The 23,442-nt window shown below is 46.9% G+C and overlaps 2 protein-coding genes across 2 annotated transcripts in view; one reads left to right on the top strand and one right to left on the bottom strand.

Moving 5' to 3' along the window:
- MAP4K1 (mitogen-activated protein kinase kinase kinase kinase 1) overlaps window positions 1-1,216 on the bottom strand; it is a 32,436-nt gene extending 31,220 nt beyond the window's left edge. Inside the window, exon 1 of the mRNA XM_029285493.1 lies at window positions 1,099-1,216. Coding sequence (XP_029141326.1) covers window positions 1,099-1,209 — 111 coding nt within the window. The 5' untranslated portion in view covers window positions 1,210-1,216. The remainder of the gene's footprint in view (window positions 1-1,098) is intronic.
- Window positions 1,217-4,375: 3,159 nt separating this feature from the next.
- On the top strand, window positions 4,376-10,546 carry EIF3K (eukaryotic translation initiation factor 3 subunit K). The gene is made up of 8 exons (XM_015823105.2): window positions 4,376-4,479; window positions 5,551-5,649; window positions 6,234-6,354; window positions 7,119-7,193; window positions 8,880-8,946; window positions 9,318-9,395; window positions 9,870-9,995; window positions 10,428-10,546. The coding sequence occupies exons 1-8, from the start codon at window positions 4,421-4,423 to the stop codon at window positions 10,457-10,459; spliced, it is 657 nt and encodes a 218-aa protein (XP_015678591.1). The 5' UTR covers window positions 4,376-4,420; the 3' UTR covers window positions 10,460-10,546.
- The last annotated feature ends 12,896 nt before the right edge of the window (window positions 10,547-23,442 follow it).

The following is a 23,442-nucleotide window of genomic DNA, read 5'->3' as shown; positions in this document are numbered from 1 at the left end:
AAGTTGGCTTGACACTCAACATTAAGAAAACCAAGATCATGGCATCCGGCCCTCTCAGTTCCTGGCAAATAGATGGGGAAGAAATGGAGGTAGTGACAGATTTTATCTTCCTGGGCTCCACGATCACCGCAGATGGGGACTGCAGCCAAGAAATTAAAAGACGCTTGCTCCTGGGGAGGAAAGCTATGGCAAATCTAGACAGCATACTAAAAAGCAGAGACATCACCCTGCCAATAAAAGTACGTATAGTCAAGGCCATGGTTTTCCCAGTTCAATGTATGGCTCTGAAAGTTGGACCCTAAGAAAGGCTGAGCGCCAAAGAATGGAGGCCTTTGAACTCTGGTGCTGGAGAAGATTCCTGCGAGTCCCCTGGACTGCAAGGCGATCAAACCGGTCAGTCCTAGAGGAGATCAACCCCGACTGCTCTTTAGAAGGCCAGATCCTGAAGTTGAAACTCAAATACTTTGGCCACCTAATGAGAAGGAAGGACTCTCTGGAGAAGAGCCTGATGCTGGGAAAGATGGAGGGCAAGAGAAGAAGGGGACAACAGAGAATGAGGTGGCTGGATGGAGTCACTGAAGCAGGAGGCGTGAGCTTCAATGGACTCCAGAAGATGGTAGAGGATAGGAAGGCCTGGAGGAACATTGTCCATGGGGTCGCGATGGGTCAAACATGACTTCGCAATTAACAACAACTCCTTGAGGACTTTCCCCCACCCCCAAAGACAATTACAGAACATTTATTGCTCATCCATCAGATTAACCTTCCTTACGGGTTTTAATTAAGATACAACCAGGATTTTAATGCATTGCAAGCAACTGGAGATGCTTATTTCTTTATTTATTAGACTATTAGACTAATAAGACCAGCTTCCCCTATATCATGTGGCCCAAAGTTGCACAGACTAATATGAACTTGTTCTTTTTTTATTTTATTTTTTAAAAATCCTTTGCACCTTCTCTCTTCTTTGAAGCTTGATCTCTATTTGTTGCATTTGTTAATGTCCGGAACAAAACCCGTTTTAAGCAACCCACAGCTGAAAAAGGTGCCGGAGCAGCACTCGAACCCAAACCCCCATGGCAGGACAGTTGAGGTTACCTTATAGACTTCTCCATAGGTCCCTCCGCCAACCCGCTGGAGAAGTTCAAAGTCCTCTTGGGGGTCCCGGGTGGAAATCTCTAGCCGAGCTGCCCCTTCTCGAGCATCCATTGTTCAGGGTTTCCCCCGTGTGCGGACAGAGATTATAAACTCTGCACGCGTGTAGGCGTTGTTCTCTGTACTGTGGTCAGGATACGGGTGAACTTCTCAGCAGGGTTCTGCTTCCTGATCTGCAGCGTGATTAATGTGGGCGAGCAACTTGGTGGTGAAAGGGCCTCTCAGCTGATCCAGAACATCTGGACCCTTCTGGAGTTTGGATGTGAATGGGGTCTTTCCAGTGGTGGGATTCAACCGGTTCCCACCACTTCGGAAGACCCCGGTAGCTAATTTTTTGTTGCCCAGGCCCGGAACGGACTTCCGGAAGCGGCATCCACACAGAGAACCGGTTGTTCACCTATTTGAATCCCACCACTGGGTCTTTCCTGTCTGCATTTTGCCCCAAATCTTTTTTGAATCTCTCTCAGAATCCTTTTTTATTTCTATTCTGATCAATGAGTTTCCTGCCACACCAAGAACAAATAATTTACAACAATGTGTGCTTAGAATGCTGTTGCCTCAAGATTAGATTGGTTCCAACTTTGTGAATTTTTGGGGAAGGTCCTCCAGACCGGAATCATAGAGTTGGAAGGGACATAATAGTAATAATAATAATAATAATAATAATAATAATAATAATAATAATAATAATAATAATAATAATAATAATAATAATAATAATAATAATAATAATAATAAAGTTGGAAGGGACCTTAGAGGTCATCTAGTCCTACCCCCTGCTCACGCAGGAAACCCTATACCATTTCAGACAAATGGCTGTCCAGTCTCTTCTTGAAAACCTTCAGAGATGAAATCGGGAGGCGAGGTGAGCTTTTATGTAATGTTCATTTCTTGCTGAGGTTTATCCTGAGCTGTCACTTCTTTTTCCCTTTTTCTCCTTTTTATTTTATTTTTGTTTTAAAAAGTATCTTTATTAAATTTCAAAAACAAATGTTCAAATGCAAGCTAACATAAAGGGGGGAAAGGGGAGGAGAATAGCAGGACAAGTTAAAAAGTGACAAAAAAATAGGTTTAATAATAATAATAATAATAATAATAATAATAATAATAATAATAATAATAATAATAATAATAATAATAATAATAATAATAAAAAAAAATAAAAAAAAAGTTGTAAGGGACCTTGGAGGTCATCTAGTCCAACCCCCTGCTCAGGCAGGAAACCCTACACCATTTCAGACAAATGGCTGTCCAGTCTCTTCTTAAAAACTTCCACTGTTGGAGCATTCACCACCTCTGGAGGCAGGTTGTTCCACTGGTTAATTGTTCTCACTGTCAGGAAGTTTCTCCTTAGTTCTAGGTTGCTTCTCTCCTTGATTAGATTCCACCCATTGCTTCTTGTCCTGCCTTCAGGCGCTTTGGAAAACAGCTGGACTCCTTCTTCTTTGGGGCAGCCCCTGAGATATAAATAAATAAATACATACATACATACATACATAAATACATAATATTTATGTATTTATTTATGTATTTATTTATGTATTTATATCTTGTTCTCCCCAGAGGTTGAAAAAAGTCATGTCTTTATTTTATGTTGGTGAAGATTCAAACTTACTTATTAGGTATAAAGTTTATGAAATTTTATGATTATTTGTTGGAAGATTTTTCGTTTTAAGTACAAGACAAGAAGAGAAGCAATAGTAGATTCACAGAACACATTGTCAAATAGAAATAACCGTTGAAAAACCACAATATTTCTCAAGTCAGCTCAGATCTAGTCCTCAAATCCCAAAGTCAGACATTGATTCTTCCCTTATCTAATAAGAACAGTAGTTTGTTATTTTCATTTCCTATATTGTTGCAATTGATGCTTTTAACTGTGTTTTCCGCCAAGAGTTGCCTCCTGTAAGGTGGTGGATCATATATATTGAAATCAATCAATACCCTAAAATGGATATTTTACTGTAAAAAGGATGATCTCTCCATCCTTCTTCTCCAAAGCTACCCACATGCGGGATGCAATTCACCTTTGGGGTCTTGGGGCTTTTCCAAATGTGATATGGGATCAAAGGAAGATCCTGATAACCTTGGAGGCAGATGATGTTCCAAACCTCCCATCAGCTGTGCCTTCCACTGGGTCGCACCTTTCACAGGTAACACATGTGATACCTTATTTATGAGATTTCTCCGTTGCCTCCAGCAGTGGATTCTGGTCTGTACTGACTATCTCGTAAGCTGGGACAGTGGGCATCTCATGGGAGCGAAACTCGGAGGCTAAGACTTGTGCTAGACCAGGGGTGTCCAATCTTGGCAACTTTTAAGACTTGCGGACTTCAACTCCCAGAATTCCCCAGCCAGCCAAGCAGAGGTGTCTAGCCTTGGTAACTTTAAAGATTTGCAGACTTCAACTCCCAAAATTCCCCAGCCACCCATGCTGGCTGGGGAATTCTGGGAGTTGAAGTCCACAAATCTTAAAAGTGATGCCCCCAGCTCCATCCCATCCCTGATTAAGGGAGCCCTTGGAAGGTGGTGAGGCTGCAACAGAGCCTGGCAAAGTAAACTGCAGAGATGCTGGAATGGGGGGGCTCCCAGCCTGCTTTCCTGCCCTCCCCCTTGGTTGGCACTGCCAGGGGGCATTGAGGTAGCTGATCAGAGAAGAAGCAGATTGGGAAAATGCCTCCCCCCCCCCAAATCTACAGCCCCCTCTGAATTTATTAATTAAGACTTGGGAGTCATTCATAAACGTTTGTGGTTTATCCCACCCAGCTAGGAAAATTTGAAAAAATTTTTTTTCAAAAGGAGTGATGAAGAAAGCAAGCCAAGTTCCTATCCCTCATTGTGAAAGAGCACGTGCTTTTTAAAAGGAGGCGGGAAGTGGGCGGGACTACTTATAAGGCAGGGCGCGGGGAAGGCGTCTCTGTATTTTTTTTCATCCTTGGCCACTTTAAGACGTGCGGACTTCAACTCCCAGAATTCAGTGGATTTGCTGGGCCTAAGGAAGGCGCCTACTCTGTCTCCAGCAAGCCGGCTGAGGAATTCTGGGAGTTGAAGTCCACGCATCTTAAAGCGACGGGTTGAGAAACGCTTCTAGGCGACCTCGGCAGGCCGGTCTTCACTGCGCATGCGTTAACGTGTGCTCCGAAGACGTCCGCCAAAGCCTGGGCGGAAACGGAAATCGGCGCCTTCCCAACAGGAAGTTCCCTTCGTTCGGCTTCTTCCGCTTCCTTTCCGGCCTCCCCTTTTTTTTTCTCCTGCCTCCGCAGCCATGGCGGCCTTCGAGCAGATGCGGGCGAGCGTGGGGAAACTGCTGAAGGGCATCGACAGGTACTTCCCGAAGCGGCCTTGGGGCCTTGAAAGCCTCGGCCAGGAGCCGCAGGCAGCTCTGGGAGAGGGTGGCGCTCTGCTCATGCTCAGGAACCCCACGTCTTCGCCGGGCAGGCAGCATTTCTGCACCTCTGACATCTCCTTTTACCTCAAAAGAAGAAAGAAAAAAGGATTTAGGGGGAGAAACAGGGATGGGGCAGAAGGAATTAGTCTACTTCCCAATTTTTATAATAATTATTAGTTGGGGTTTTTTTTTAATCGAGCTGGAGGGGCCCCACCTGGAGACCCCTGGAAAAGGGGGGGGAGGAAAGAGCATTTGAGTTGGGGGGGCTCTGGGCTTCCTTTCTTGCATTTTGCCTCTGGGCGCATCAATGGGATAGGGTCTCCTGCCTGAGCAGGGGGTTGGACTAGAAGACCTCCAAGGCCCCTTCCAGCTCTGTTACTCTATTCCATTCCTGTTCTCTTTCTGTCCCTGTTCTGTTCTTCTGTTACTAGTCTATTCTATATTCTATCCTTGTTTCTTTTCTATTTCCTGCTCTCTTCCTTCCCCTCTTTGTCACTTTTAAATCAGTTTTTAAAAGCATCCATGAAAAAGACCCCAAAATAATATGGAGCGACGACATCGGCAAGTATTGCGGGCCCAACTGGCAAAGGAAAGCTCAGGTCCGTATTGGTTGGAAACCTGCAGAAGAAGCCCTCATCCTGCAGTGGAGAGACAAAATTGATTTTAGTGTTACTATTTATTGTTTGAATGATTTAGCTCTTTTTTTTATGGATTGCAAGCTGCCTAGAGCTGCCTCCAGATAAGATGGGTGGCATATAAATTTAATACATTTTGTGGTTGAGCAACTCCACAAACAAACCTTTCGTTCTTGTGACTGACAGCTGAGGGAGGCCAGGTCCAGAGAGGAGAGGAGAGTGCAAGGAGGCACCAGAAGCGGAAATGGGGAACTGGAGCTTTTCAGTACAACATTGATGCCAGGGGTTGGAAGTCCAAGGAACTTCTGCCTGCCTCCATCGGCTCTTAGGACATCCTTCCTGACCGCTGTTCCATCTTTTCCTGAATTTCAGATACAACCCGGAAAATCTTGTCACTCTGCAGCACTACGTGGAGACCCAGGCCAAGGAGAATGCCTATGACTTGGAAGCCAATCTGGCTGTGCTCAAACTGTGAGTTGCTGATCTTTTGACACTTTGACAATCTTTCCACAAAGCCCTGAAGGCAAGGCCTGGAGAATCCAGAAGCGGGATGGAGCCTATCTGGTGACTCATTTGATTGTCTATGGAGATTCTCAGTCCTCCAGGCCATGTTTGTCTCAAAGATGCTTTTCATGTGGCAACTGGACTTTGTTTTTCTTGGAAGACGTTTCGCTTCTCATTCAAGAAGCTTCTTCAGCTCTTTCATTCCCCACCATCCAGTCAGAGCTGAAGAAGCTTCTCTGACGAGAAGTGAAATGTCTTCAAAGAAAAATAAGAAAGTCCAGTTGCCCCGTGGAAAAAAGCACCTTTGGGACTCATTTGGCAGGAGGTTGAAGGAGTTATTGCTATTTCATTGTTGTTGATTTAATCTTCTATCCCTGTAAGTTGCCTGGGGTCTGTGAGAATGAGTTGAGTGGCCATCTAAATTTTCTTAAATAAATGAAACAAATATGTTCCAGAGGGATAAATCCTGCAAATGGTTGCTCAGGAGCAGAAATGCTATGATCCATGTTGGTTTTGTCGGGTTTTGATCTTGCCATCGTTTCCTCCGCTAGGTATCAGTTTAACCCTAACTTATTCCAAGTCTCGGTGACTGCCCAGATTCTCCTCAAAGCACTCACCAATCTGCCCCACACGGACTTCACACTGTGCAAGTGCATGATTGATCAGGCTCATGTATCCTAACTTGTTTGTTACTCTAGGATAACGTCCCCGTATTGGGAGCTCAAGCCTCCCATTAACTCCGCTCGCCAGAAAAAAAAAAGTCTAGATGGAGAATTCAGTGGAGAACAATGGCTTAAAGCAGGGATGGGGAACGATGGCGTCTTTGCGACCTGTGGACTTCAACTCCCACAATTCCTGAGCCAGCCACGCTGCTCGGAAATTCTGAGAGTTGGAGGCCACAGGTTGTAATGTTGCTATAGTTGCCCACTCCTGACCAAGAGCCACATTTTTGAGAGATGGACAGCCATTATAAATAGGATACGTAAATAAATACGTTGATTTTTTTGTGTGTAAATCACTGTTGTACACTGCCCAGAATCATATTTTTGTGAGATGGGTGGCCCTACAAATATTCATTAAAAAAAACAACAGTTGCTTTCAGTTTTGCCCAAAATACAAAAGATTAGGAGGGAGAGCTGCTATTTTTATTTGCGGGCAGCGGATATTTTTCATGTCCCTGCTGCTGTATAAGGCTCAGCGGTTTCAGTTTTCATATTGTATAATGTCTCTTACTGTAGCTCGTGGGAAATATATCATTATGTTTACTCAGGTAGGTGAACGTGTGATATCTGCTGTACTTAAAAAGCCTCTGTTTTAGCTGAGCAATGTGGGAGCATTTCGTAGCTTGTCTGGTCCAAAAGATGGGGGTGGGGGGGAGGAATTCCATTATTTTCCCCAGCTTCATACGTAGCATTCCTTAACTCTGTTCCTGCCAGCAAGAGGAGAGCCCAATCCGTCAGATCTTATACTTGGGGGAGCTGTTGGAGAACTGCCACTTTCAGGCTTTCTGGGTAAGTCAACTTTATGAATAGATTCACACAGACTAATGTGACGCTTGCTCCTGGGGAGGAAAGCTATGGCAAATCTAGACAGCATACTCAAAAGCAGAGACATCCCCCTGCCAACAAAAGTGCGCATAGTCAAGGCCATGGTTTTCCCAGTGCAATGTATGGCTGTGAAAGCTGGACCGTAAGAAAGGCTGAGCGCCAAAGAATGGAGGCCTCTGAACTCTGGTGCTGGAGAAGACTCCTGCGAGGCCCCTGGACTGCAAGGCGATCCAACCGGTCAGTCCTAGAGGAGATCAACCCTGACTGCTCTTTAGAAGGCCAGATCCTGAAGTTGAAACTCAAGTACTTTGGCCACCTCATGAGAAGGAAGGACTCACTGGAGAAGAGCCTAATGCTGGGAAAGATGGAGGGCAAGAGAAGAAGGGGACCACAGAGAAGGAGGTGGCTGGATGGAGTCACTGAACAGGAGGCGTGAGCTTCAATGGACTCCAGAAGATGGCAGAAGACAGGAAGACCTGGAGGAACGTTGTCCATGGGGTCGCGATGGGTCGGACACGACTTCGCAACTAACAACAACAAAGTGTGACTAATAAGAAAGCATGTGGAAATCAAATCAAACAACAGGCTTTTGTTTTTGTGAAATAAACACTTTTGATACCGGTAGACTTTGACGTACAACTGTTCATTCAGCCACTGCTCAAAGTTACAAGAGCACTGAAAATAGTGATTTATGATTGACTCATCGCCCTCATCACTGTTGCAGAGCCTCTGCGGTCACATGATCGAAATTTGGGCACTCGGCAGCCGATGTGTATTTATGACGGTTGCAGCATCCCGGGGTCACGTGATCACCGTCTGCAACCTTCCCAGCTAGCCAAAGCAAAGTCAACGGGGGAAGCTCCTTTTGCCTAATGGCTGGTCAATTCACTTAACAATTGTAAAAAAAAAAGATTGTAAACTCGGACGCAACTCCCTTAACAACTGCCTAGCTTCGGAATGGAAATTTGTGATCATTTAAGTCAAGGACTGCCTGTACAAGCAATGCAAGGAGCATCTGCGGAACAACACACTTGTTCTACTGGTTTCTGGGAGGACATGGCGGTTTAATATGTGTCGGGTTGTTGGGTCAGTTTTTGTGCTGCTTTGGTTTAATCTCCTGAAACAGTAAATTTAGATGCTTTCGTTATAGGAAAGTAGACCAATATCTGTCACAGACCCTGTCCTGGCATCGACTAAGACAGTGATGGCGAACCTTTTAGAAACTGAGTGCCCAAAAACTGGCTCCGCCTCCGCTCCGTCCACTGCCCCGCCTGCCCGCATGGCCACTCACCGCCTCCAGGGCCCGCCGCAGATTGCCCAGGCAGCCCAGCGGTGCCATGGCAGCCACGCCCTATGCCCGCGCCCCGCAGCATCAACTGTGCGGAATAGGGCATGAGGGCAGAGTCTTGTCTATGCTGTCTGGCTGCCATGTCCTTGGCTGCGTTGTTCCGCGTGGGCCACGCTCAGGGGCGACTCTCCTCCAGGGGGGCTGCTGGAGAGGAGGGAGTTGCGGGGGGAGGCGAGGCTGGGGCAACGGCACGTGTACCCACAGAGAGGGCTCCGAGTGCCGCCTCTGGCACCTGTGCCATAGGTTCGCCACCACTGGATTAAGACTATCCTCTCTTATTTTTATTTATTTTTTAATAATAGCAAGCTCTGGATAAGAATATGAAGCTCCTAGATGGGATTGTCGGATTCGAAGATTCGGTTAGGAAATGTAAGTCAAAAGTATTGCAATTTGCTTGGGGATCTCAAGTAGTGTCCACGTAGGAAGGGTTTTTTCTCCCCCCCCCTCCCCATCCCTGCTTTATATGTCTTTCAGTATTTGGGAGGTGTTTGTCAAAAAATAAAAGAGTCAAGAGAGCAGCCAGAACTGCACAATTGAAATCCTCCTGGTTTTTTTTTGACGCTGCACCCCTTGCAGAAGGCCCTGGCTACAGAGTGATTTGAAGTCACTTAAGTGACAAGTCTTGCAGTCCCTCCTCACCTGGCAAATCTCCTCCCCTCCCCCCCTCCTTTAAAGCTCAGTTAAAGTCTGTCGTCTTAACCCCGGTTAGGGTTCTCAGTGAATCTTTTTTCCTTTTGCAGTCATTTGCCATGTAGTTGGAATCACATATCAACATATTGACCGTTGGCTCCTGGCCAAAATGTTGGGTGACCTAACAGGTGAGTGGCTGTAAAGGCAGGTATATAATTTCCTTCCCTTTGTTACATGGACTCGTAAAAATGTTCTGCTGTCCCTTGGAGCCTGCTGATATTTAGAATGGGAGGAGGTGGAGAAAACATGGAAAAATATGTCTCTCTCTCTCTACCTACCTACCTATCTATCTCAATCAAATTGCCGCCCGTCTCCTGGTTTAAGGTGACTGTGGATCGGCGCATGTTCAAATGGAAAGCAAATGAATTTTACATTTCTCTCTAGTTTTCCACACGGTGAAACGATTCCCGGGTTCTTAGCTATATAATTCATTTCGTTTCCCCCCCCCCCCACTCCAGATTCTCCATTGCTTTTACAACTGTGCTGCTCTTGGTGTATTTTGCATTAACAATCGTGGTAATAAACCTGAAGGAAAAAATGAAACGCGGAATTCTCTCTTTGGCCCAATCCTCCCAGCTTGTAACTCTTCTTCTTTGTTGCAGATAATCAGCTGAAGTCTTGGATGAGTAAATATGGCTGGGTAGAAACGGAGCCTGGGACAATATTTATTTGCAACCAGGAAGAGAACATCAAGCCTAAAAATATTGTGGAGAAAATAGACTTTGACAGTGAGTGTGTCTTTTTCTCCTGCTCATTTTCCTCCTATATTTTTTATTTTTTACTAAACTAAAGAGGGGATAATTTACAGATTAACTGCCATTCAAAGCTAAGTGTTACAATATGTAAATAGCACATGCCACCACTTTTTCCTGTCTGATGTTGCCTTACTCAGAAGTCACTGAGAGGGACATCTGTGTGTATGTGTTTGTGTATGTTACGTTCCATTGGAACTCAGAAGCCTAGGGTAACTCTTTTCTAATTTTTGGACGCTGTGCTTATTCCCTCTTTTGACTTGATGAGGTCCCCCCGTGTAGGCAGATCCTAACAACCATCATGACGTTGTGAGCTGAACTTTGCCAGTCGCAATGCTTCTGAATTTCTGAATTCAGAAATTATTATTCTGAATTTCTCTCTCTTCTTCCCTCTCTGCTTTCTTTCAGGTGTTTCCAGTATCATGGCTTCTTCCCAGTGATCCCCCCCTGGCACTCTCCTTATCCACCATACTAATTTCAGTCCCATTTTTAAAACCAATAAACCACTGTCTGATTTGCCAATAGTATATATAGCTGTTACTTCAGTCCGGCTTTCTGGATTCTTACCAGGCAGGTAAAAGGTAAAAGTTTCCTCTGTCCAGTTGTGTCCGACTCCAGGGCGCAGTGCTGATCTTGGTTCCTTGGCCCAGGGAGCCAGTGTCGTCTGAAGATATTTTCCGTGGTCAGCCATGTAGCCAGCATGGCTATACGCTACAGAAGGCTGTTACTTTCCACTGAAGTGGTACCTATTTATCTACTCACATTTGCATGCTTTCAAACTGCTAGGTGGGCAAGAGCTGGGGCAAGGAACGGGACCTCACCCTGTCGCGCGGCGCTCGGATCTTGAACCCGGGCTGTCAGCTTTCCAGCTGACAAGTTCAGCATCTTTAACTGCTGAGCCTGTCAAGCACGGGCAATTTGATTTTATTCATAATTCTGTTGCATCGCTCGTCCTGTGCGTTTTTAAAATAATTCACAGCTCTGCTGTTTTACATCTTGATACGCATTTTGCATGTTGTTTCTGTGAATTGGATGCATTTTGCTACACAGTACGGAATAAATAAAATAGATAAGTAAGCCTGGGCAATTCTCAGAGTGACGGGAAGCCACCTAAGAATGGAGCCTGGGCCACACAGGAGATCTGCAGGATGACATCTGTGGCCTTGGACTCTGCCCTCTGTGGATAAGAGCCACCCCTCGAAATCCAGGCCAAAGGTTAAAAATGCTTTAATTAATAAAGGCAGGGTTAAAAAAATTTTTTTTTTAATAAAACTTAAAATACAGTGGGATAATCCGATTGTGACCCAGGTTGTGCTGTTCTTCTAATCTCCACTAGATGGGGCTGGGGAGCCACGTGAGGAAATAAGAGTTGACTGCTATTCCTTGGCTCTTGTGGACTTCAACTCCCAGAATTCCTGAGCCAGCCATGCTGAGGGGAAAGGGAGAGGTTTCCATGCCGAGCCATGCTGGCTCAGGAATTCTGGGAGTTGAAGTCAACGAGTCATAAAAGAGCCAAGGTGGCCTACCCCTGTGTTAGCTCATCGCCCTCTGTGTTGATCTTAATCAGGGCGTGGTGGGGGGAAGAAACAAGGATCCAGGGTTCAGTTGTGAGTGGGCTAGTCGGTGGCCAAGTGACTTTTAGTTGCCGTTTTGTGCCTCCATGACTGACTGAACCTTGTCCAAGGGAAGGGTTTCTCCAGCCGTAAAGCGGGTTGTGGGTGCAGTTATTCCCATGCACACCTGGGCTTGCAACTCCAACGGGAATGACTCACAGGGTGTGGCCTTGAGACTGGGAGAGGCTCCAAGGCACAGAAACACCTGAGGCCACCAGGTGAGCAGGCACGGCTAGTCCACCAAGCCATCTGACCGTGATCCAGCGGGGCAGCTTCCGACTTCCCGTTCTCAAGTCCTCAACTTACCACCCACAGTCGAGATGGGAACTCCGAATGGTTCCTAAGCGAGAACGACTTGTGCGGCCCTCAACTCGTGACAATTTTGTCGCTAAAGGCGGTTGTTTAAGCGAGTCGCGCCCAATTTTACAACCTGCCGCAGTCGATAAACTAATCCAGGTTTTCCCCCCCCCATTGGCTTCGCTTGTTTGGAGGTTCTCTCTCCCCCCCCGGGGAGGGGGGAAGGTTGCAAATGGCGATCACGTGACCTTCGGGATGCTGCCACCCTTGCAAACGTGAGCTGGTTGCCGAGCCACCCAGGTTGTGATTGCAGAGAGGCCGCAGCGACGGTTGTAATTGCGAGGACCGGTTTTATAAGCCGCTTTTTCCAGCCCCGTCATAAGTCGAGGACCGACTGGATTCCAACGCTTCGGTCCGCTCCGAATGGCCCTCGCGCTTTGGGTTCCCCAACTGCAGATTATCCTGCCAGCCGCGGTGACCTGCGTTGACAGGTGTTTTTTTTTTCCCCTTGGAAAGAACAACCTGCTTAAAAAGAGCCTTGAGCACAAAGGGATAATTTGAGAAGCGGCTGAAGGAGGCCTATTGTTGAAGGAAGATTGCTGGGCTTTTATCGGCGGCCTCGCCCTCCACTCTTTCCCAGCTCGTTTTGCACCGATCTTGGCTTGCAAAACAGACGCCGGCTTTCTCCTTCCTCCGATTGGCTCTGCAGCGGCTCTGGGTTCCCACTTGGGAACGAGCCTGAATGAAGCATCTCTCGGGCTGGCCCGGGAACTGGGAACCGGGCCCAGAACCTCTGAAACGGGGAAGAAAGGGCCTGGTTGTTCCCTGTAAACTGATTCCCTACCTGAACAAACATGAGAAAGGAACGCGGCCTCGCTTCCCGTTTCCTGAGGTGTTGGGGTTTTTTTTGGGTGGGGGGAATTGCCTGAGTTGGTTTTATAAAGCCCTGCCGCCTTACCTCTCTCTCTACAAGTCGTCCTCGCCTTACAACGGAGGCCACCGTTTCCGTTACTAAGTAAGATAGTTAAGTACTTTTGCCCCAAAGCTTGTCACAATTGTTAATTGAATCACCGCCGTTAAGTTAGTAACACGGTTGTAAATCTGACTTCCCCATTGTCAGAAGGTCGCAAAAGAGGATCACGTGACTCCGGGACGTCATAAATAGGAACCAGTTGCCACGTGGCCGAGCGTTGATCCCGTGACCTTGGGGATGCTGCAACGGTCGCACGTGTGAAAAAATGGTCATAAGTTAGTGCCGTCGTAACTCTGAATGGTCTCTAAACGCATAGCTGTAAGTTGAGAACTATCTCTATTCTTACTGCTTGAGATTTCAAATTTCCTTCCCCTTTCCCCCCTAAAACCAGCCCTGGGAGGCAGCGATGTGAAAAGAGATCCCTTCCAACTCTATATTCTTTTTTCAAAAAAACAAGTTTTATTAATTTTCCAATTTTACAAAGCTCCAAGTGTTAAGGAAGCAACAAGCTCCTTCATGCAGGTTACATCATCAAAAATTTCCTCTCTATTTCCCTTAGTTATTATATCACATTCAAATTAATACATTGCTAGTTATAATTCAGTCAGTTAAGACATTTTATCAATATATTTTGTCTTATACGCCTTCGTATCCTGTTTTGAATTTTACCTAATTTCAGTTACAGTATTCCAGTTAACTTAATATCCAGATTTCGGGTGACCCAAAATTCCCTTCGTTCATTACAAAATAATTGTCATATCTAAAATACATTTGTTATTTACTCAGATTGCTTCTTACTTTATTTCACAAACATATCTGTTTCTCATCCTAATACCTCATCCCTTACTAATAAGATAACTCTATTCGGATTGGAATACGGCATCCAGTTTTGCTCACCACGTTACACAAAAGATTGTTGAGACTTTGGGAAAAAGCGCAAAGAAGAGCGACTAAGACGATCAGAGACCTGGAGATGAAAACATAGGAAGAACGGCTGCAGGATTTGGGGGTCATCTTATTTTCCAAAGCACCAGAAGGCGAGACGAAAAAGTGGATGAAAACTAATCAAGGAGAGAAGCAGCCTGGAATTCAGCAGAAACTTCCTAACAGGGAGGACAATGAACCAGTGGAACGACTTGCCACCAGAAGTTGTGGGTGCTTCATCATTGGAAGTTTTTAAGAAGAGACCAGACAGCCACTTGTCACAAATGGTATAGGGCAGGGGTAGGCAACCTTGGCTCTTTTATGACTCGTGGACTTCACGAGTCATAAAAGAGCCAAGGTTGCCTACCCCTGGTATAGGATCTGCCTGAACTGGGGGTTGGACTAGAAGACCTCCAAGGTCCCTTCCATCTCTATTCTGATGGGTTGAAGATCCTGACTGGCCACAAGCGGGCTGAATTTTCATGCCACTCCTGATTTGTTAATTTTTCGGCAGGAAATCTCTCTTATCCTTAGACTTGTCAGATCTGTTTATTCAGGTTTTTTCCCTGCAGTGATTGCCGTTGATAGTTCTGGGCAGGGCGACGGAATGAAGTCATAGTCCATTTCTGAGGTTGATAGGTTTGATATCTGATGTTGGATTCCTTTTTATGTATTTCTGGTCAGGCTGCCAAGGGGGCCACTGGGTTCTCTTTAAGAATCCTTACTCATTTCTAAAAGTTTGCCAGTTGGCCTGCAGTAAGTAACAGGCTCGGGGCAAACAGATCTAAAAATAGAGACTTAATGAAGTGAGTGTCGGTGAAAATAGTCAGCAGAACTTTTGGAGATTAAAAAATAGCATCTAACCAATTTTCTCTCCTCGGTCTTCAACGCAGTGTATTGTACTTAGTTTATTTTCTTTCGCTTCGCGTTGCCAAAAAGGCATGATAGGAAAAGCAGCTAAGGATTTGAAGGACTTGGGTCTGCTAGCGGACTATATTTTTGGAATATTGTTTACGATGGGAGGTATAGCTGCCTATGTCATAAAGGTAGTCCTTGTTTAGTGACCACAGTTGGCTCGTTAAGTGATTGCTAAATGAAACTGCGACTGCTTTCCTTTGCTTTGTGGACCTGGGAAGGTCATCAATCAATCAATCAGAATAGAAGCTGGAAGGGACCTTGGAGGTCTTCTAGTCCAGCCCCCTGCTCAAGCAGAAGATCCTATAGTACCATCTCAAGTCATGTGACTGTCCAGTCTCTTCTTTGTCACTGCAAACTTGCTAAATGAGGACTTCAGGTTATAACACTGTTGCTTAACCTTGACAATTTTAAGGCATGTGGACTTCAGCTCCCAGAATTCCACAGCCAGCAGTGCTGGCTGTGGAATTCTGGGAGTTGAAGTCCACATGCCTTAAAATTGTCCAGGTTGAGAAACACTGGGTTATAATGATTCTAGGCATCTTACAACAGTCCATAAAAGAGAGCGGGAAGGAACAGTATCCTTCTGCCCAAACAGTCTTCCAGCTTGAGCAGGGGGTTGGACTAGAAGACCTCCAAGGTCCCTTCCATTCTGTTAAAACTCTGAATTTGTGTGTTATTGGAAAGAACTCCAGTAGAAAGGAAACACGCCTTGTGGGGTCCTGGGTGTTCTCTCAGCTGGATGACTTTCCTGGCATTGACAATGTTCCCTCACCTGGTCATAAAATGTCTCAGAGAACAACCAACGATTCGATCCCCTACTTTTGGACATCAAACCTTCTTGGGTTTCACATTATGCTTGCCATTTCCTTAAAGTTCAACGGTTAATATCCAGGTAGCCCGAAACCCATCAGTTCTGTGCTAAGGAATGCTATTGTTCCACAGCTCTCTCATTCTGAGGAAGCTGGGAAAACGGCAGGATTTCTATTTATATATTTAAAAAAAGTTGATACTCATTTGAAAGGGAGTGGCACCACTTCCTCTTAAGCAGCCTAGAAGATATAATAAAGCAATGTCAACTAAAAGAACAATAAAGCTCCGGGAGGGGGGGGGCCTCCAGCCACCTTCTTCCTTAAAGGTAGACTTCCCTTCCGGTGTGCCTTCAGGCCTAAGATTTTACTGGAAAGACAGAGAAGGGTGGAAGAGGAGGAGAAGGAGGGAAGAAAAAGAGGAGTTATAATAAATATTAATAATAGTAAAGTTGGAAGGGACCTTGAAGGTCATCTAGTCCAACCCCTTGCTCAGGCAGAAAAACCTATCCCATTTCAGACAAATGGCTGTCCAGTCTCTTCTTAAAAACTTTCAGTGTTGGAGCATTCACCGCTTCTGGAGGCAGGTTGTTCCACTGGTTAATTGTTCTCACTGTCAGGAAGTTTCTCCTTAGTTCTAGGTTGCTTCTTTTCTTGGTTAGTTTCTACCCGTTGCTTCTTGTCCTGCCTTCAGGGGCTTTGGGGAATAGCTTGACTCCCTCTTCTTTGGGGCAGCCCCTGAGATATTGGAACACATCATAAAGGAGGAGGAGAAAGAGAAAGGAAGAAAAGGCGGAAAGAGGAAGAGAAGAGAAGAGGAGGAGGAAAGAAGGAAGAGAAGAGAAAGAGAAGGAGGAAAGAAGGAAGGAAGAGAAGAGCATGAGAAAAGAGGAAGGAGGAGGAGAAGCAGAAGGAAAAGAAAGAGGTCACAGAGAAGCCAAGACAGAGTGCGTCCTTTTAGGACAATGTACCCCTGAGATTCAACTGGCCCGAACTCTGCAGGCCTTCTGCAAAGCATGGGAGATGTGGATGGGTTCGTTCCTGGGCTGGGAGGTCAGAGGCCACATAGCTGAGGTTTTCCAGTTATCTCGGATGGCTTGTTTATCCTGGCTGTCCTTAAGGGCCTTCCGGTGCTGCCTTTATGCATTTTTAATTGAATTTCTAAGTCTCTCGCTAGCTGCCTAGAGCCCCGACGGTGAGACGACTCACCGTCCGTAGAGGTCAAATTCAAACAAATCAATACATCATGTTAGGTTTGGTTTTGCAGCTCTGCTAAGATTGGACAAACCTGATCTCTTGGCCGGGGCTGCCTTGCAGGGTGGTTGTGAAACGCAAACCTCACAGCTCTTAGACCCTTGGTTTGCTATGGTAGGAGTAGCCAGCCTGTAGCCACCTTCAGCCCAAACAGTCCAACCCCCCCCCCCCAAAAAAAACTATTACTGCAAAAAAGTGATGGTGCCAAAAGTTTGCCTTTATATGGACCCGGTCTTACAAACTTTTTGCCACAATTATTAAGTCGATCCCTGCGGTTGTTAAGTGAATCAGGAGGTTGTTAAGCAAATCCAGATCCCCCCCCACTGACTTTGCACGTCGGACAACGCCTGGAAGGGGCTGCAAATGGGCACCACACAACCCCAGGTTGCTGCCACTGTCACAAATAATCCCACTTGCCAAGGGCCTGAATTTCGATCACGTAACTGCCTGGATGTGACGGCCATTAAGGGCGAGGACCGGTTACAAGTCGCTTTTTTCCGGTGGCGTCGTAACTTTGGTCGTAAGTAGAGGACCGCCTGCCTCCGTCAGAGAAAAAAAAGACAGGAGGTCAGCGGAACAGAGCTAAACCTACGAGAGAAGCGTCTGAAAAACCGAAAACACGGCGGTAGGAACGCTCGGCGTGGGAGAGATGTGGCAATCCGAACCCAAGCCACCTCTTCTTTGCTGCCAGATGGGTCGCGCCGTGTGAGCGGCAGGCCGATCTGCCCGGGCTCTGTGTGTGAATGCAGCCAGTTTGGAAGGCCTCGGGCTCCTGACAGCCAGATGGCCGTAGATCAGACGCTCCGCTGTTTTTTCCCCCCCTTCCCAGAGGCGGCTTTTGCACAGGCCTGGTCTGTCTGGTGGGTGGGTGCTGCGTCTGAGATTTACAAAGCTGGGGGGGGCTGTATGGGGGGGGAGTTGTTCTAGAAGGTGGCCATATAAAGCCTGTCTCCAGACAGGGAGAAATTCTCCAGGAAGGCTGGGAACTTGGCAACACCCCCCCCCCTCAAGACGAGTCCATTTGGGGGCCGTTTCAGAACTTGGCCGGGAATCCTCCGCCGCTATTTGCAATTCTATCAACATTTTTTCTTTCTTTCCTGAAACAAACCCCCCCCCCCATTGCTCTCCCCTCCCTTTTGTTTTCCATTGAGCGATCCAGCAGGGGTTGTGCCCCTGTCTTTTCCTGTCCGGGGAGATGCTGAACATTCCTGAAATAAATGCGCATTTAAATGCTGGCGGTGACTTCGCATGGCTCCACGGCAGGAGCTCTCCCCGAGTCCCAGATCCTTGACAAAGGCGCTGCCACCCTCCTTGGGTACAGTCGGATGCAAATCTTACTCCAAGGTCTGGGGGGCCGCAGCTCCCATCATCCCCAGCCAGCAGGCTTCCCGGCATCTAGGAGGAGCCAGGGGGAAAGGAGAGAGGAAGGATGCTGGCCAGAAACTGGGTGGATGATGATTTAGTTTTGCAAACCAGTTGGAGAACTCTTCCCGCCGAGGTCCATCCCATGCATAATGCATAATGCTCTGCAGAGGGTTTTCTCCGCAGCTGAATGTCAAGTCCACGTTGTGGGACTTCTCCCCGTGCCAGGGCAAATGATTTGTTAATATTTCACAAGCTGAGGCCGGTTGTTGTTGCAAGGATCCTTTGACCCAGAGTGATTTTTGAATGAACGTGCTCTTCTAAAGGCAGCATTTTTCAACCTTGGCAAGTTTGAAGACGTGCGGACTTCGACTCCCAGAATTCCCCAGCTAGCATGGAGAATTCTGGAAGTAGGAACCAATTTGGGTCGGTTGCCGGGACCAGAGGCTTAGTCTTCCGAGCTTTTGGGCTTGTGCTGGAGCCCGTCAGCAGGGGACTTCTATGGAAGCCTGCATCTTAAAGTTTGTTAGCATGCTGGCTAGGGAATTCTGGGAGTTGAAGTCCACATGTCTAAAAGTTCATTAGCATGCTGGCTGGGGAATTCTGGGAGTTGAAGTCCACGCATCTTCAACATTGCCAGGCTTGAAAACACTGTTCTAATGCATTTGATTTCTCAGGTTGATGATGATGTATGTATATATCTTTTATTTCTGGATGCTTCCAAGAATCCATCATGGTTGGGACAGGCTATAAAGGTTGTAAAATAAATAAATTGTTGTGTCCTTGGGCCCTCTTTTGCATACACTAGATTGGTGACACATTTTTTATAGAGCGCTCGTAATGCAAACTGCAAAGTTATCTCCCTGAGTGACGGAAATCGTATTAGGCAGAGCAGGAAGTAGGAGAAAAAAAAAAGGTGTGTACCGTAACCTGAACTGGAAGGTGGAAAAAAAGGATGCAGAAATAATTCTGACAGCTGCCTCATTGTATCGGCATTTTGTGTTATCTTAACCTTTTACAAGGGCTGAAGTGTACTTGTGCCCGCAGGAGTAGTGGGCCGATCCGTGTAGGAACAGAACGGGTATCGCATCCACACCCAAGGTTATGTCACCGGGAAATAATGATTATTAGAAGAAAATTCCTGAAAACAAAACTGTTTTGTTTCTATAGAGATGGAACCCATAAAGGACACAGTTATCAATCGCACTTCATAAGTGAAACTGGATAGCCACAACAATCGTGGACTAAGTAAGTCAACACACTTTTGCAATCGTTGGGAGCTTTTGAATGAAAACCGATCTTTTGAAAAAGCAGGGGCGAAAAGGGAATTCACGGGGAGGGCGTTAAAAGGAAACTAGTTACTTAACAAAAATCAGGTCTGTGAGGAAGCTGACTTTAAAAGGCGTTGCCTACAGGTAGTCCTCAACTTAACAACCACTCGTTTAGCGACTGTCTGAATTTACCGTTTTCAAAGGTTTTCTGGGGACATTCAACGGATTGCTTAAAGCAGTGCTTCTCAACCTCGGGCAGCTTGAAGATGGGTGGACTTCAACTCCCAGAATTCCCCAGCCACCCAGCCAGGGTGGGTGGGTGGGTGGGGGTCTTTCCAGAAGATTCCATGCTGGCTGGGGAATCCTGGGAGTTGAAGTCCACTCATCTTCACGTTGCTAAGGTTGAGAAACACCGGCTTCAAAGGTCAGTGTAGTTTAGGACATTTCAAACATTTCTTGTAAAAGGAAACAGGCACTCTGGTTAAGGGTCAATGCCTCCTCTTAATGTGATGGAGAAGCTAATTCGGGCTTCTTCTCGTTAGCTGATGAACCAATTATGGTGGGAACGGTGCAGGATTTTGCTGCTTGGGATTTCCCGCGGGGCCAGAACGTCTTAAAAGTTTCCGGGATCTTCAACAGTTGCTAGTCACTTTGTGCGAGTCCTGCCTATTTAGATATTCCCCAAAGGCCGTTTTGAGTATTGAAAGTATCTGCCACTTGATTTTTTTTTTCCCCTCCTTCCAGCTGGTGACGAGAATTGGGCCTAGAGACCGATGACAAAAAATTAGGCCATAAGCAACCTTTGCAATGGCTACCAAAATTAAATTTTGGGGATTTTTTTTGTTTGGCAAGGAAAGGATGTTATTATTGTTTACTTGTTCATTTGAGAATGGGATGGAATGGAATAGAATAGGACTGAATAGAATAGAATAGAATAAGACTGAATAGAGTGGAACGGAATGGAATAGAATATAGAATAATGGAATGAAGAATGGAATGGAATAGAATAACAGAGCTGGAAGGGATCTTGAAGGTCTTCTATCTAGTCCGGTGATGGCGAACCTTTTAGAGACCGAGTGCCCAAAAACCGGCCTCGCCCCTGCTCCGCCCCCACCCTGTCTGCCTGCAGGGCCACTCACCGCCTTCAAGGCCCATCCCAGATCGCCAGGCAGCCCAGCAGCGCCACGGCGGCCACACCCTCTGCCCGCACCCCGCAGCATCAACTGTGCGGGATGGGGCATGAGAACAGAGTCTTGTCTACGCTGCCTGGCTGCCATGTCCTTGGCTGCGCTGCTCCGTGTGGGTCACACTCGGGGGCAACTGTCCTCCAGGGGGGCTGCTGTGAGGAGGGGGTTGTGGGAGGAGGCGAGGTTGGGGCAACGGCACGTGTGCCCACAGAGACGGCTCCGAGTGCCGCCTCTGGCACCCATGCCATAGGTTCGCCACCACTGATCTAGTCCAACCCCCTGCTCAAGCAGGAGAGCCTATCCCATTTCACCAAATGGTTATCCAATCTCTTTTTAAAAACTTCAACAGCACTGAAAAAAGTGACTTACGACCAATCCTTGCACTTACAACCAACCGTCACGCATCTCCAGGGCCAGGCGGTTAAAATTGGGGAGCTTAGTAACCGTCATGTTTTTATGACCTTCGCAGCGCCCTGAGGTCATGTGATCACCCTTTGCGATCTCCCCATCCGGCTTGTGACAAGCAAAGTCAATGGAAGTCAAATTCACTTAACTGATTTGCTTAACTATGGGGGGGGGGGAGGGGAAAAAAAGAAAGAAAGATCCTAAAATAGCTGCAACTCACTGCCCGGCTTAGCAATGGACATTTGGGACTTAATTGTGGTCACATCAGTGGAGGACCGGCTGTATTATCTCTTGCAGTGGCGTCTTGAAGACTTTCTGTGGGATGAAAGCGGCATGCGATAGTTTTGAAACAAGCGTCTTATCCCTGGCGAGGTAAGAACTTCAAGAGTGTTGTCTGTGATTAGCAAACTAGGTGTCTTGGCAACCTATCATTGCCGTAGTCTTCATGGCAAACTACAGGCTATGGTAAATGTATGACTATGTTTAATTTGCCTGTGGTTTACGAGTTAACTCTGAAGTAAGAAAGAAGAATAGGGACATGTACTGCAGTTCAAGGCAGGGGTGGGTGGAGTTGGGGCTGAACATTTTTTGCCAGGCTGTGATTTTCACCAGAATTGTCCCTTTCCCAAGTAATAATTGCCTATGAGGGGGAGAAAAAAAAAAATCACACACCCCATTCTGATCTTAATGTACCTTGTCTGCTGGTTGGTTTGCTTTCCGCTAGTTTATTAAATGTAACTCTGCATTTAAACTGTGGGCTGTATGGTTGAATTAGCAAGCAACATGTGGACTTGATTCATCTCCAGGAATCCCTTAGCCAGCATTCACATCGTTAGGTGCAAAATAAAATATAGAGAAATCTCATTTGAGAGGTATTAGGAGAGACACCATGTGGGGCAGGATGAGTAGATTCCATAAATGGAGCTTGCATTTCTTGAAATCAATAAAACCTGCCATGGGGAGGGGTTGCTCCATTCCTCACTTCTGAGCAGCTGAGCAGATCCTGTGACTCCTGATGCAGAAGGAAAAACTAAGACTGCAAAGGTCACTTTCCTGGAGTCCTTTAGCACTGGAGACAATCTGTTAGGGAAGCAGAAACAACCTCGGGTTATTTTAAACCACAAGTTCCTTAAATTGTAACCTCAAGTTTGCACCGAGAAAGGAAGTGGTCGAATCCTCCACTGAACAACACAATCCAAATGCAAGCCATACACAATTCCCCCCCCCTCTTTTTTTAAAAAATAGTTGCTATTGTTAAAAATCAGCGTGGATTATTTTATCTCGTAATTTCTTCCCGATAGTGAGATGCCATGGTCTACTCACTGAATAACTGTCTTTCATGCAATCATTAAAGATAGATGTTACTAGAAGGGAAGATACAACCCCTAACGCATTGTATCTCAACACTGTGTACTTTTAAGATGTGTAGACTTCAACTCCCAGAATTCCCCACCCAGATATATAGACTTCAACTCCCAGAATTCCCCAATAGGTGGACTTCAACTCCCAGAATTCCCCACCCAATATATATAGACTTCAACTCCCAGAATTCCCCACCCAGATATATAGACTTTAACTCTCAGAATTCCTTGATAGGTGGACTTCATCTCCCAGAATTCCCCAGCCAGAATTCTGGGAGTTGAAGTCCACAGATTTTAAAAGTTGCCAGGGTTGAGAAACACTGTGCAAGAATTTGCCTTCATCATGAACCAAAGGGCCACTTTAACCCGCCACGTTCATGATGAAGCCTTTTTTTAATCTGAAGCCATAATTAAAAGCAAGTCCATCGACGCGGCAGACGCCAAAAAAAAAAAAAAAAAGGCGCAAACTTTCCCAGCCGCGTGGGATTGGGAACCCCTCGCGCACGCGCACTTGGCACGCTCAGCCGGCCGACCGCAAAGGGACGCGGCGTTCGCTCTTCCCGCTCGCGGAGGGCCTCTTCTACGCCTGCGCGGGGCCCGGACGGAAGCGCCTGCGCTTTGCCGAGAGCGGCGAGGATTGGTCGGCGGCCGGGCAAGAGCGGGCTTTCTTGTCTTCTCCCGTGGGCGGGGCTTCTTCGGGCCGGGGGCGGGGCGGCGCAGGCGCAGCGGCCCCCGCTGGGGCGCGTCGTCAGTCGGTCCGTGCAGCCGCCGCGCTCGGAGGTGGGCGCTCCTTCTCCGTCTGCAGCTGCTCCTCCCTCTTCCTCCTCCTCCTCCTCCGCCTCTTCCTCGCCTCGAGTCCGGAGTCTCCACGCGCCAGCGGAGAGTATGGTAGATTACCACGCCGCCGGGCAGACTTCTTACCAGTACGGCGGCAACGGTCCGGGCATCGGCGACTACATGGCTCAGGAGGACGACTGGGATCGGGACTTGCTCCTCGACCCGGCCTGGGAGAAGCAGCAGCGCAAGGTGAGGGCGGGCGGGCGGGCGGGCAA

This window comes from Protobothrops mucrosquamatus, unplaced genomic scaffold, assembly GCF_001527695.2.
Source record: "Protobothrops mucrosquamatus isolate PMUCROS unplaced genomic scaffold, P.Mucros_1.0 scaffold1773, whole genome shotgun sequence".
Lineage (NCBI taxonomy): Eukaryota > Metazoa > Chordata > Lepidosauria > Squamata > Viperidae > Protobothrops > Protobothrops mucrosquamatus.
The sequence above is the reverse complement of the archived record's forward strand: the minus strand, read 5'-3'. Positions and strand labels throughout refer to the sequence as shown.

Bases quoted from the DNA above. Each gene is read 5' to 3' on its own strand.
- EIF3K (XM_015823105.2), top strand. From the start codon at position 4,421: ATGGCGGCCTTCGAGCAGATGCGGGCGAGCGTGGGGAAACTGCTGAAG. The intron at 6,355-7,118 runs GTATCCTAACTT...TGTTCCTGCCAG, and splicing joins GCATGATTGATCAGGCTCAT to CAAGAGGAGAGCCCAATCCG. The intron at 9,396-9,869 runs GTGAGTGGCTGT...TCTTTGTTGCAG, and splicing joins AATGTTGGGTGACCTAACAG to ATAATCAGCTGAAGTCTTGG.